At 37.0% G+C, this 14,650-nt stretch overlaps 2 protein-coding genes across 3 annotated transcripts; one reads left to right on the top strand and one right to left on the bottom strand.

Moving 5' to 3' along the window:
- Positions 1-1,172: 1,172 nt before the first annotated feature.
- LOC144613105 (olfactory receptor 4C46-like) lies at positions 1,173-7,311 on the bottom strand. Of its 2 annotated transcripts, XM_078434029.1 has the most exons (2): positions 7,300-7,311; positions 1,173-2,090 (listed from the first exon to the last, which is right to left on the bottom strand). In XM_078434029.1, exons 1-2 carry the CDS (start codon positions 7,309-7,311, stop codon positions 1,173-1,175), a joined length of 930 nt encoding a protein of 309 aa, XP_078290155.1. The 2 variants fall into 2 exon arrangements, with proteins under 2 accessions (XP_078290155.1, XP_078290153.1); XM_078434027.1 differs by lacking the exon at positions 7,300-7,311 and having other exon boundaries at positions 1,173-2,099.
- Positions 7,312-13,014: 5,703 nt separating this feature from the next.
- LOC144613103 (olfactory receptor 4P4-like) lies at positions 13,015-13,991 on the top strand. Its single transcript, XM_078434025.2, has one exon. The coding sequence runs from the start codon at positions 13,062-13,064 to the stop codon at positions 13,989-13,991; it is 930 nt and encodes a 309-aa protein (XP_078290151.2). The 5' UTR covers positions 13,015-13,061.
- The last annotated feature ends 659 nt before the right edge of the window (positions 13,992-14,650 follow it).

Genomic DNA, 14,650 nt, shown 5'->3' with positions numbered 1-14,650 from the left:
TGGGTATCTGTCAGTGGATCCTAAGCCCTGTGAAGGCAAGATCTGGGTTCCTCTCTATTCACCACTGAAGTTCCAGCAACTATCAATGTGTCTGATGTACCTTTGGGCTCAAGAAATTACTGTTGACTAATGAGTGAGGGATGGAAGGAACAAATGGAATATATTTATCCTGAAGTTGTTTTGTGTGTAAATGGAGCCACATATTTTTAAAAACACCTTTTCATAATGAGATGTTACCAAGAAGTAAACTAATTTTCAGAGAAGAATAACATAAACAGCCCACAATCGTAAGATGATGAAATCTTGCTGAGAGCAGGGAGAATATCAAGGTAAGCTATTTTCCCCTTCACTGAGAATCAGAGTTTCAAATTCTTTCTCATTACACAGGCCAAGCAGGTGTTAAAAGAAATTGTGGTTTCTCTAAGAGATCTAGCTAGGATTTATCAGGTAAAAGTCTTTATCAGATAAAAGTAGGAAAAAGTCCCTTATCTCCAGTACTATTTATTGGTTCAACATTTTATTGACTTCATTCATCTTCCTTTATACCATTATTCATTCGTTCCATATCTATTGTGCACCAGACATTAAACCTTACTGTAGAAACTATTTTTAGCAAGTAGTTAAGTACCCTAAGGAGAGTGACTTTATTTAATAAATAGAAATTCCTGTCAAATAATAAAATATTCATTTATTCAAGTCATTGCTCTTTCTGATGGGTTAGAAGTCTATAGTGGGTGGCATGAACAATTCAAAATGGCTCTGAAATCTGCAAGGAAATTGGAAACATGAGGTATCTTTGTTACCCCTCAGAGGTTAAATGGCCCTTTGCTTTTACCACCCCATGTATTTTTTTGCCATAATTTTATACACAACATATTACTGTCAACCCTGATGTATAAAAATGAGAGAATTACTAATAAAATATATAGGATTTTATACATAAAGAATATATATATATATATATATATATATATATATATATATATAGTTTGTAGTACAGTCCATGTTTATGCTTTATTTCTCTTGTACACATTTTTGCTCCACTAAGTGCAGTATTTATAATTCATAGTGGTTTATTTTTTCTTTATTTGGTAAGTACTCCTTGCTGAGATCATCCAAAATGTGCTTTTGATGCTTGCCTTGGTTAAATCAATGTGGGTGTCCAGGCATATTTATTTCTCCCCTGAAATAGCTTTCCTACTACACAATTTCCTAATGGCATTTTTCATCTGGTCGTTTCTCAAGGTATAGATTAGAGGATTTAACATGGGAGTTATCATAGTGTAGAACACTGCCACTGCTTTATCGATAGATAAAGTAGCTGCGGGTCTCATGTACTCAAATATGCAGGGCACAAAGAACAAGACAACCGCTGTGATGTGAGAGACACAGGTGGAGAGGGCTTTGCGCCTTGCCTCCAAGCTGTGGTTTCTTAGGGAGCGCAGAATGACCACATAGGAGACCATCAAGAGGAGGAAGTTTAAGACACAGATGAAACCACTGTTGGCAGCAACAAAGAGCCCTAGAGTGTGCGTATCAGTGCAGGCAAGTTTCAGCAAAGGGTTCAGATCACACATAAAGTGGTCTATGACGTTAGGGCCACAGAAGGGTAATGGGATGATAAAGAGGATCTGTATGGTTGCATGAAGAAAGCCTCCCACCCACACCACTCCCATTAACAGGCCACATACCCGTCGATTCATGATGGTCATGTAGTGCAATGGCTTGCAGATGGCCACATAGCGGTCATAGGCCATCACCGTAAGCAGGATGACATCAGCACCTCCAAAGAAGTGTTCCCCAAAGATTTGGGTCATACATGCATTGAATAGGGTGGTCTTCTTTTCACGGAGTGAATCTACGATCAATTTGGGGTTGTTGACAGAGGAATAGCAGGCATCAATGAAGGAGAGATAGGCCAAGAAAAAGTACATGGGGGACCCCAATAATGGGCTGGCAGTGATAGTGACCAGAGTGAGCACGTTTCCTACCACAGAGACGATGTAGATGGCCAAAAACACAACAAATATGACTTTCTGCATCTTTGGATTCTCTGTGAGCCCCAGTAGAACAAACTCTGTCACATTGTTCTTCTCCATTTTTTCATATTATGTTTCATTACATTACCTGAAAAAAATCCTTTGTGATTAATGCAACTTTGAATTATTTAAGCTTCTTCATGTAGTAAATAATAAATTCTTAGATTCTACTAAGTCATGAATTCTCATGAGGTTTGTTGAGATAGAAAATAAGTTGTGAGTTCTTGGAGATTACTTACATTATCTCCAGGGTGAAGATTCTGTTGCATATAGACATGAGAAACTTTTGGAAACAAATAAGTAGAAGACCATATTTGTGCACATAATCACCCGAGAGGACAAAGCCTAACAGAAAGTAATGCATCATACACATAGTGGCAGCTATGTAAGAAAAGGGAGATAGAACATGATGTAAAGTCTATGAATGCAAAGTTAAGGAGCTTCCCCTTTATTCTTAGGAAATGGGGAACCATTGGCACAAATTGAAAATGCAAGTGGAAAAATGAAGAGGAATTTGAGGAAGTGGGAATAAGGGATATGATTTTAGTAAAGATCTTACTGTGCCTTGGATGAAGTGGGGTGAGGTTCAGTAAGGAGACAGAAGCCAGAGACAGAAAGCCCAGTTAGGAGATTATTTATAACAGTTGACATAGGAGGAACAGGGCATTGGTGGTGGGTATGTAAAGAGAGTATACCAAAGCTGCTATAAATATAATTCATAATGCTTGTTGTCTAAATACAATAACATTACAATTGCTAACAATTTTTATATACCTCAATAACTGATTTCTATGTTCGTGGCATTGTAACAAGTGCTCTGTACATATGATCCTACTTAATATTGGTAACATCCTGTGTGGCTGGTATTATCTCATACATTTTGCGATGAGGAAACAGTCTCAGAGACTTATGTTGATGGTAATAATAACAGTAATATTAACTAAAATTAAATGTTTAGTGGATCTAAATATTTTGTAGACATCTATTGATTTAATCCCCACTACAACCTTGTAAGATAATTACTGCTATTTTTTAAATACTTGTCTTATACATTATGTAATAGAAACATAGAGAAGTTAAAGATCCTGCCAATATCAATATTCTAATTAAGGACAGAGCCAGGATTAGTTCAGATTATATTTATTAATTTTTTCCTTAAAATTCTTACCCGTGCTCTATTTTCTTATAATTAACAACCTTGAACTAGTAATTTCCTCTTTATGTGACCACAATAATTATAATTGCTTTATTACTACTTTGGAGGCAAGGGTATATAAAATGGTTTCATTAGTAGACACACACACACACACACACACACACACACACACACAATGACATTTTTAAATTCCCAATTATCAAAAGTGGTATTACAGTCACTGAAAAATCTTTTTATCTGGACTTCTCCCTCAGACCTAGTTCTCCCTACTATACTCCACTTCCAAAGCAAAACACCTGCAAAATGTTGAAAAGGATTTCCATGTGGTTGTTTTGGTTTGAAAATCAAAGACCAGATTAGAATCCTGATTCTTCTACTTGCATCTTCTTTGATCTGGACTATATTTCTAGCACGTCACATCTTTGTTTCCTCACCTGTAAAGCAAGATTAGTAATATCCATCTTACAGGTTTTTATGAGAATTGATTATGGAAATATATTTGAGCAGATTGCCACAGTGTTGCACACACAGAGGGCTCTCATCTATTTTTCAACGTTTATGCATCTGGGATAATGGAATGGTTGACATGTTGAGTGATAATTATGCAATAATTTAATTATTCAAGCATTCAGGAAAAATCAACGCCAATTTTACTTTTAAAGAAGGCATACAGACTCCATTATCCATAGCCTTTGTTACCAAGAAGAATTCTCCACTCATGCTTGGACTAAATGGCTGATGATATATGTCATTTGTATTCATACTTCAGTCTTTTCTATGTGAGAAGTATATTTATATTTTTTTCTCTCTCATGATTAATCTAGATGATTAAACTAGATACCTCATTGCAATTGCAAGTGGTCTGGTGACAGAGAGCTGGGTTCTACAATTGGCTTAAACTCCATGAAGTTCAAAGTCTTCATCTGTCAACTTAGGTTAATGATATTTACCAACTATCTTTTGAAGAAATGGGGTGAGGATAAAATACTCCATTACTATGTTTGAAGAGACTGAAACAATGTTTAATACATGTGGGAAGTAACAATCTTTAAGACACACCCGCAATATTGAACACTTACCTTACAGACATAGAACTTCCTGATGTTTGGAGAGTTTTGGAAATAATCCCATCTTCAGAGTAACCTTCTCTAGATAAGTAACTTTCAATATGAAAGATATGACACGCTTGGAAAGAGACTCTTCAAATAATCCCATATCAAATTATCAGTTTTTAATGAGGTGTTTTTATAAGTCAAAAGCTTCCCTTCTAGCCCAAAGCCTCAAAAAGTTTTTACAGAAGACCTGGGATTTGAATTTAGAATGGATTCTTTTGAAACACTTTGGAGAAAAGATCTACAGATGGCTTTGGTCCCATAGGCAAGAGGCAAGAAGTATGGAGGAAACACATTCAAATGGGTCATTCCAACCATAATGAATCTTGCTCTGGAAAATGTGACCAACAGAAACCATTTTCAACTTGCACTGCATGGATATTTAAAGAGGTTTCCATAAAGGTTCGAGGACCTTGTCTTGTAGCTGCTACTGTCTCTCCCAGGAATTAATTATCTCCTCTGATGGAAAGGCTTTGTGTTAAAGCCATGTTAAAGAGACATGTTTGACAAATATCCAATTTTGAATAGGGAATTGCATTCCTTGTACTTGGAACCTAACAATGTGAGAGTTCCCTTCTCTATGTGAAACTTGGTGTCTAAGAAAGCTACATGTCCTGTGAATGGAAAAATGCCATAATTCCAGTGTGGGGGCTTGTGATGTAATTAATCCATTGACTCACGTCGCATAGAGAACTTCCGTCTCCTTGGCAATAATAAAACTTTTTTGGAACCTGCTAAGGATTGCTCGAGAGCTAGATCGATGAGGGCATAAGATCATGCAGCCACTTTAAAGTCAAGACTCCAAAAGCTGGTTTTCACATGTATCAGGAAGCTACGGAAGTGAATAAAAACTCTACAAGCCTCCCAATGAATTATCTTAGGGATTTATGGTCTGGTCAGTACAGAATACTAGGCAGCACTGAAATTGTGGCGAGACAGCAGAACACGAGTGGAGAGTCCTAGATGCTCCGCATCTTTGTCACTTGGTACTGTTAGTTTTTCCTTGGAGTCATTCTAGGAGACGTGTGCTGATGTATGGCTGTGGTTTTAATTTTCTTTTCCTGATGGCTAATGATGAGAGTTTTTTTCATATTATTGACCATTTGTAACCCTTGTTTTGTCTAATTTTGTTCAAGTCCTTTGCATAATTCAAAAATAACGGTTCTGGTTTCCTCATCACTGTGACAATTGTTCTTTATATATAGTACAGGCCTTTGTCATACATATGTTATGTATATATACAAAATTTTCTCCTAGTCCATAGATTGTTCATTTAAAAAATGGTGTTATTTGAATAGCAGCAGTTTTAAAACTTTGATGAATACTAATTTTTTTCTTATGATTAATGTTTATTATTTTGTATCTAATAAATGTTGGTGTACTGCTTAGGTCAAAATGGTTTCTTCTGGAATTTCTGTGGATTTAACCATGGATATTTAACTTTGACATGTAGGTCTGTGTGTCATTTTGAGTTAATTTTTGTGCATGGTATGAGGTGAGATTGTGGTTAAGATTAATTTTTTTTCTCATGTGGATATACAATTGATCCAGTATAATTTGTGGAAAAGCTTATACTTTCCCCATTTTATTACTTGACATTTTGTAAGAAGTCACATAATTACGCCTATTTCTGGGCATTCTATTGGTTTCAGGTCTCAATGTTTACCTCTTCGTCAATACCAAACAGCATTGATCATGGAGCTTTATAACAATTCTTGAATTTATGTTTATGTGCACTGGGAAACCAAAATAGCCACTGACTCACTTTGTTGCGATATTCACTTTATTGCGGTGATCTGGACTTGAGTCAACAATACCTGAAGTATGCCTGTACTTTGCCAGGCTGTTTAAAACTCTGCCTTAGCCTTCACTTCTTGCTTTCATAAGTGGTGAATATTTTAGTGTCTTCTTGAACATTTCTCAGCCCCCATCCAGCCCTGAGCATCTACGGATGGTTTTCTAGATTCCCTGGTATATACATAGGTGGTTCTCATGGCCTTTATTCTCACATGTATCTACTTTCCAAACCTCATTCTTCCTAAATTTTTCAGTCGATTTACTGCTTTCCTTATCTTATACTTTGCCTCAGGCAGTTGTAGCCAGTACATTTGCTCAAATGCTTTTGATAACATCTGTCCTGCAGGTCTTTCCAGCCCCTAGAAGTCTCTAAGGCAGATGAAACAAAATCAAGCTAGTGAGCCAATTCTTCAGGGCGCCCCCAAACGTGCAAAACATACCATCCCAAGTTTTCGAGGTCAAGTTGTGGCACCAGCAAAGCCACAGGAGGAAGGTGGGCCATCATCCCCATGGCTGCAACTGAGCTGCGAAGTGGGAAATGCTGAGTAAGTTAAAATTCCACAATGTTTTCTTCCCAAAGCATATCAGCTTCTTTCTTCATGAATCATTCCACTGGTTGTGGTAGCTTTTAAATAGGTTTAATAGTTCCTAAACTTTGGGAAATCCTAGGCAGTGATTTAAATAGCTAAACAGACACCTAACATGTGGCCCAGACATTCCGCTGGTATTTATGCAAGAATAACAAAAACGTGTGTGCATACAAAGACTCTAACTTGGGCTATTTGTAATAGCCCAAAATTGTAAATAATCTCAAAATTTACTAGTAGATGAATGAGCAAATTGTGACATAGCCAAACAACAGAATACTACACAACAAATTAAAGAAAATCTTAGTTGCTTGATATTTCATTATCTAAGACAAGTGTAAATCATGTCTATTTTAATTACATGTCTTATTGTTTATTGATGGCAAATAGACATGTATTTGAATATTGTATATTAATCTTATGGTTGGCACTATGCAGCTCTGCTGTTTCTAATCATATCTATAAAATTTTTGGATTTTGCATGTGAATGATCATGTCATCTGCAAATAATATCAACTTTATTTCCTCCTTCCCATTACCTGCATATCAGATTTCTGTCTTACTGCGCTGCATAATAGTGTTGAATAGAAATCGCGGTAGAAATGAACATTTTGTCTCATTCTTTTTTTCTACACTTATTTGTTTATTGTGAGACAGCACAAGAAGGGGAGAGGCAGACAGAGAGGGAGAGGGAGGATCCCAAGCAGGCCCCGCGCTGCCAACATAGAGCCCAGTGTGGGGCTAGAACTTACGAACTGTGAGATCATGACCTGAGCAGAAACCAAGAATCCGATGCTTAACTGGCTGAGCCACCCAGGCGCCCCATCATTTTGTCTCATTCTTGATGTAGGCAGAATGTATCTAACTTAATCCCTTTAGGATAATGTTTTCAGTAGAGCTTTTAAGAACCATTATTTTTAGCGTCAAGAAAATTCCTTTATATCATTAATATACTTTTGAATTTAATACTGGTAAACATTTATATGTTAAACATATAAGTTTATTATGTACTTTTTCTGCATCTGTTGAAATGACTATTTGGTTTTTCACTTTTAATTTCCAATTTTGTGGATATATTTATCAAATTTCTAATAATAAACGTATTATAGAATGGATAAAACTTGGTAATGGAATGTTAATTTTTATACACAGTTAAAGTAATTTAATATTTTGTTAAGACTTTTACAGTCTTAATTTCAGGAGGAAAAGCACCAGTGAACAATTGTATTTCCTTGAAACCTAGTCTTTCACAATGAATGGATGAAAGTTTGATTTTTACTCATCTATGAGAAACTCTATAAAAGAGTGGAGTAATCTATTTTGATAAAATGTTGTAAATCCATTTGTGACGGGTATTTCTTTTATGGGATTAATTTTAATGAATTCTGTTCTTTACTAGTTATAGACTAGCCATCTTTTGTAATTCCTCTGAAGTTAGTTTGGGTATAATTTTTTGTAGAAACATCTTTGTTTGTTTGTTTGTGTATGCCTTCAAAATTATTGGCATTTAGTTGTTGATAATATTTTATATTTTTCATCTCCAGTTTTATCGGTAGTTATGTTATCCTTCATTAACGTTATATATTTATCTTTTTTATTTTATACTGATCCATATTGATAAAAGCTGAACTATTTTGAAAGGCTTTTTCCAAGATCCCACATTAAAATTTGTTGCTCTTTCTTTTGTATTTTTTGTTTCCTTTTAATTTCTACCATGATTTGCCTTATGTTTTTTCTTATTACTTTTTAAAAATTTCTTATATTTATATTTTCTTTAGTCAACATACAGTACAATATTGGTTTCAGGAATAGAATTCAGTGGTTCATCACTTCCGTGCAGCACCCAGTGCTCATACAGCAAGAGCCCTTTTTAATACCCATCACCCATCCAGCCCCTCTCGCACCCACCTCCCTCTACCAACTCTTAGTTTATTCTCTATCATTAAGGGTATGTGGTTTGTTTCCCTCTCTTCTCTTCCCCCCTTCCCGTATGTTTATCTGTTTTGTTTCTTAAATTCCACACGAGTGAAATAATATGGCATTTGCCTTATTACTTTTTTATGTGCTCCTGTCTTCTAAAGATAGCATCCTTTTCAGATTTTCTTTGTTTCTAATGAAAATGTTAAGGTTATAATTTTCTTCAAAAGCATCACTATCCCTGCATCCTATAAACCTGGACAGGTAGTAGGTTCCTTATAGTTTAAGTCTAGGTAGGTTTTTAATTTTCCAGTATTATTTATTTCTTAACTTGGTAGCTATTTTGCAGAATACAGGTGTAATTTCCTAATAGTATATATGTGTGTGTGTTTATATTCAGAACCACCTATATCTAAATCTAGACCTACTTATACTATTTATTGTGCTTAGAACTTTGTATTGTTTCCTTCTTTACAATATGGTGAGACGTTTAAAAATAATCTAATAACCAGTTTTATGCATATTCTATCTATGCATGCAAAAATATATACTCCTTGCCAGATGTGTAATTTTACATACATTTCTACATATTTTAAGTTCTGTTGTTCAGATCTTTTAGACCCTCTGAACTTCCTGCCTTCTCTCCTCACCAATAATTGAAAAAGGAACATTGCCATCTTCCACTGTGAAGGTGGATTCATATTTTTCCTCATGTGGATTTCTCTAACCTTGTTGTGTGGATTTAGAGGCTACATTACTAAGTGCATGCATGAAGCAGGGTCTGCAGCCAGAAGACAGAGGCAACTACCATTATTTAAGGAGTGTTGCGAGAGGTTATTTTTAAGACGTGGACAATTAGAGGAAACTCACAAGGAATGTGCAAGGTCCTGGGGCTCATGGAGTTGAGTATGATTGAGTACAGTGGGGGCACAGAAGTGGCAAGCAGACGTGGAAATGAGCAATGCAGAAAAAATAAAATAAAATTAGACCTTAGATGGACCTAGCGTGAACCAAGGGCTTCAATTTATTAAACCTGATTTACTCAAAGTAAAACAAAAATAAACTAAAATAAGGAAAATAACTAACGATGCATTGTGGCACTTTCCAAATCCTAACTGGTACCCTAATATTAGATGATACCTGGTAACACAAAAAATGTGCATGACTTCTAAGTTTCCAATGGGTGTAATTAACCATTGAGGATAATTTCAAACTCTTCACGCTAATGGCAATGATTCTATGTTGATGAGTAAAATATTACTACTCTTCTATACTCTCTTTGCATATTTACCTCATTAGATGATATGAACAATTTAAAATCTATATGTGTATGTAATACATATCTCCAGGCTTTGATGAAATTATTCTAGGAGAAGGGGGAGAGAAAAATAGATGCCCATATTACATCAGTATTACAACATTCAGAAGTATTGAATTACTAGAGATAAATGAAGTAAGCCTCAAGGTCGTCTATATGACCGCTATAATAACATGGGCTGTATTTTTTAAATTATAATCACACACACATCGGCTTCTGTAAAATGCCTGTGGGAGATTTCCCCTCAGGACCCTCTCATGCTTTGACTCAAGGTATTCCCAACAATGTTTTCGTGAAAGGCTCTTTGGATGGAAGATTCACAGGAGAGTTGGAGATGCTCCATGTCTGCTGTAATATAAGACAGACACAGAGAGTAAAGGGAACCGCCAAAAGGATCACCTTGACATTTGTATACAATATTATATATAAAAATACATATAATATATAGATAAAGATGAAATCATTATGATTTCCACAAGTCTTCATTTAATACAACATTTGATGTCATACTTAAAATTTTTAATTTCTTCTGTAATTTCATTGGTGTTTTTTAAAGTTTATTTATTTATTTTGAGAGGGTTGGGGGACAGAGAGAATCCCGAGCAGGCTCCTCACTTTTAGCACAGAGCCCGACACAGGACTCGAACTCACAAACTGGGAGATACTGATTTGAGCTGAAATCAAGAGGCAGATGCTTAACTGACTGAGCGACCCAGGCTCCCCTTCTTGGTGGCAATTTTGAGAGGGCATTCAGGAAAATGCTGGAGTGCAACTGATGAGGGTTTTAAGCCTTTATTTTCACTTAGGAGAAGACATCTAAGCATAGATGAAAAAAAGCATAAACTTCCAAATCATACACAAATGGTTTAGATGGAGATCTCCCCCTTAGGATTTATGTAACCTTGGATACAAGTTCCCTTATTTGCAAAACAGGGGCAATAATACAGCAGTCCCCTTTACCCATGGTTCATGTTCCATGGTTTCGGTGACCTTCTGTCACCCACGGTCTGGAGGCAGACGATCTCCATCTGATGTACTGTGAGAAGGTCAATAGTAGCCTAACCCTACTTCCCTGTGCCTATCTCATCCACCTCACTTCCTCTCATCGTGTAGGCATTTTATCATCTCCTATCATCACAAGAAGAAGGGTGAGTACACTAAGGGTGAGTATAGTTGATATTTTGAGAGTGAGAAGGAGAGAGAAAATGGGAAGGGAAAGGAAACAAAGAGGCACAGGGAGATTTTGCGAATTTGTTTTTTTTTTTTTTCCCCAGAAGATTCCCGGCACAGAGTTTATGGGAGCTGCTTGGAAGGATCTTTTTCTATACTGATCTCTATTTTTACAATTGATATTTAAGCATTGTAGGTTGAGAAGCACTGGACCATCTGTTAGATGTTGAGGCTTATGCCAATGTCGGCAAACATTCTAAACCAAAAGTTGCATTTTCTACGGTTTTGATTCTCTAGTTCTTATTCTACAACTTTAACGAAAACCTACTCTGGGATTTCTATATGTCCTTTAACTGATCATATTCTTCCATGTAAACAAACATTCATCTTGGATATTTTCAATTTATACATAAAAGTACTTTGCTAAGCTCTATGTGGAAATCAGAACAAACTTACACCAACAGAATGTTTTTTCCTTAACCTCAATGTATGTCTAATATAAGTTCTTCAATCCGTCCCGTTGTGGCAGAATACAAAATCCACAGGTAAAGGCAATCAGCTGATGAAAATGCTGGTACGTATCGTCTTATATAACCATTTGTTCCTCTTCAAACATTGTTGGGGGTACTCTTCTGTGGACCTGACAAGTTAGAATGATAAGGCCTTCTATTGTATATTCTTAAATGGACTTCCTTTTGCTCTTGGATCCAGAAGTTTTAGTTCCACGTACCAGCTGAAGGGGGAGGATCGGGGAGAATGGATTGCTCAGTGTGAACAAAAAATAGTTAACAAGACACGGGAGCCTGGATGCTCACCTTCATGATCATTAGATGAGGGATCTGTCCACTGCATCATATTGTTCCGCCGTTGGTACCGTGAAAGTAATTCCGAGACATCAATAGTCTTTTAGGAAAATCATGATTTTGCTGCGGAGGACGCTTGGTTATGGGTAAAAGGTGATGTCTCCACATATTCACTCTCTGCTCCTGGGTCTACTCTGTCTAAGTGGCTGCACTGTTCTAAACGCATCGCTAAATATGCAGGACATTCTTTAATCACACTGGGTTCTTCGATATGTACCAGACAACAACTACCTGTCCTCAGTGTTTCTAACATGTTAACAGCAACCTCTAAAATGTGTATTTAGAATGATTAGGAAAAAGGGAAAGCTTTTATATAACAAGAACCCGTGTTCCTGTTTTCAGATGCCCAAATAGTGTTTCCAAATACCTATTTTCTGTATCTCCATGTCCTGACTCTTGACCAAACTGCCAAGAAGGAGAGTCACTGGATTTGTTATCAATGAATTCAGGTTATTTATCTGCTACAATTAAGAACCTTGATTTTGCTTTCATTTGAAGAATATTAATTCCACTCAATGCACAGAATGTGGTGTTAGGTTGGGATTTTATAAATTATTATATATGGCATAGAGAAGGGGAGGGGATTACTTACAGTTATTTGTGTGTTAATGCTAGAGATGAAAAAAAAAACATACTGTTTAAGGAGGTGGAAAATGGACGGAAGTCCATTTGGTCAGTGGATAATGTAGCATAGCTCTCAAGAGCATACAACTTAGCATCAGATACAGGATCATATCTTAGGTTACTACTTAACATCTGAAAGAATTGGTATTATTATCCAAACCCACCCATTTTTGTTCCCCCACTTGTCAAATGAGTATCAGAATAGTAACTATTTGGATATTATGAATTAAATGCACGCAAAATGTTTGTAAAACCTCCCAGCATAAAGTATGCTGTCATTAAGTATCATTTGAAATATAATAATGGCGTCAAACCAGAGGGATTTAAAAGATTAAATGCAATAGTTCCTTTGTGACCTACATATTTTTCAGTGTAAATATCCTCCAAAAAAGCAAAAAGGACTCTAAACGTGTCGTATGTTCTGTATCATTTCAGATGAATTAAATTTCTATTGTGTCCCTGGACTCACCTCAACCTCATGGAAAATCAGAACAATGTCACAGAATTTGTTTTCATGGGTCTGTGGGGAAATAAGCAAATGGAGCTCCTGTTCTTTTTCTGGTTCCTGCTCTGTTACTTGGCTGTCTTAATGGGCAACTTCATCATCTTGTTCACAATCACCTGCAGCCATCTAATCGAACAGCCGATGTACTACTTTCTCTGTCACCTTTCCCTCATGGATCTCTGCTACACCTCCACCGTGGTCCCCAGGCTAATCAGGGACTTAGGCGCCGCAAGAAAAAACATCTCCTATAACAATTGTATGACCCAGCTCTTCGCTGCCCACTTGCTGGCGGGTGTGGAGATATTCATCTTGGTGTCCATGGCTTTTGACCGCTATGTTGCCATTGTCAAGCCCCTGCACTACACGGTCATCATGAACCGGCAGAGGTGTAACATGTTGATCTTCACGGCCTGGGCCGTGGGTTTTTGGCACTCCGTTGCTCTGTTGCTCATGGTACTCAACTTACCTTTCTGTGGTCCTAATCAGATAGATCACTACATATGTGATGTGAAGCCTCTTTTGAAACTGGTGTGCAGAGACATTCGTGTTGTTAGTATCTTAGTGATTGCTAATTCAGGGATGGTGGTGGTTGTCATTTTTCTTGTCCTGGTGGCTTCTTACATACTCATATTATATAATCTTAGGACCCGCTCCTCCGCAGGGCGACGCAAAGCTCTCTCCACCTGCAGCTCTCACGTAATGGTGGTGGTTTTATTCTTTGTGCCCTGTATCTATACTTACGTTTTACCTGCAGGGAGTGAGAACAAGGATAAGGAAATCTCCGTGTTTTACACGGTGATTGCCCCCATGCTGAATCCTCTCATCTATACCCTGAGAAACACGGAGATGAAAACCGCCATGCAGAAAGTGTGGTCTAAAATGGCCCATTCAGAATGCAAGTAAATCAGGTCATATTCATTATGTTTTCAATCCTGTGTGCCCAGAGAATTTATCATTTGAGATGTTATAGAAGGCGTATAAGGTTTCTTTGAGGGAGCTGGGCTGAATGATTTCTGACATCATATGAGCCAAAGACACAAGTCACTGTAATTCCACATTGCAGTCTGTCCAATTAGTTCCAGACGTGAGCACTTGATTTGAGGAATTTAAAAGATGCCCTTCTACAGCACATCTCTGATCCCATCACTGCTAGCTCCAAAAATATATATATATGGAATCTTATTTTCCTTGGAATAAAATCCAACCTTCTCACTTGTTTATCATAAATCTTCCCAAATTGGACCTGGTCTGACTTGCTAATATCAGAGGTCACAACATTGGGAGAAGGTACGACGTTACAATGACAGGCTTTGGGTCAAGGAGAAATGGGTGACATACTGTCTCTGGGTCTTGGCAATTTGCTTTAATTATTTAAGTCGCATTTTCAAAGTGTCTATGAAATGGGGTGATATTATACCTCATGAAGGTGTAATATCGTTTAGACCAACACATGTGAAGCAAGCTTTAGCCTGGCATAAGGTGTAATGAAAACTCAAGTTATGCACTTCCCTCTTTCCCTACCTTTCCTCCTGTATGTCCCTTTGCTCGGATGCTTTCATCCG

The sequence above is a fragment of the Panthera onca genome, chromosome D1 (assembly GCF_046562875.1).
Source record: "Panthera onca isolate mPanOnc1 chromosome D1, mPanOnc1 haplotype 2, whole genome shotgun sequence".
NCBI lineage: Eukaryota > Metazoa > Chordata > Mammalia > Carnivora > Felidae > Panthera > Panthera onca.
The sequence above is the reverse complement of the archived record's forward strand: the minus strand, read 5'-3'. Positions and strand labels throughout refer to the sequence as shown.

What these genes read in the sequence shown, in the direction of transcription:
- LOC144613103 (XM_078434025.2), top strand. Translation starts at nt 13,062, where the DNA reads ATGGAAAATCAGAACAATGTCACAGAATTTGTTTTCATGGGTCTGTGG.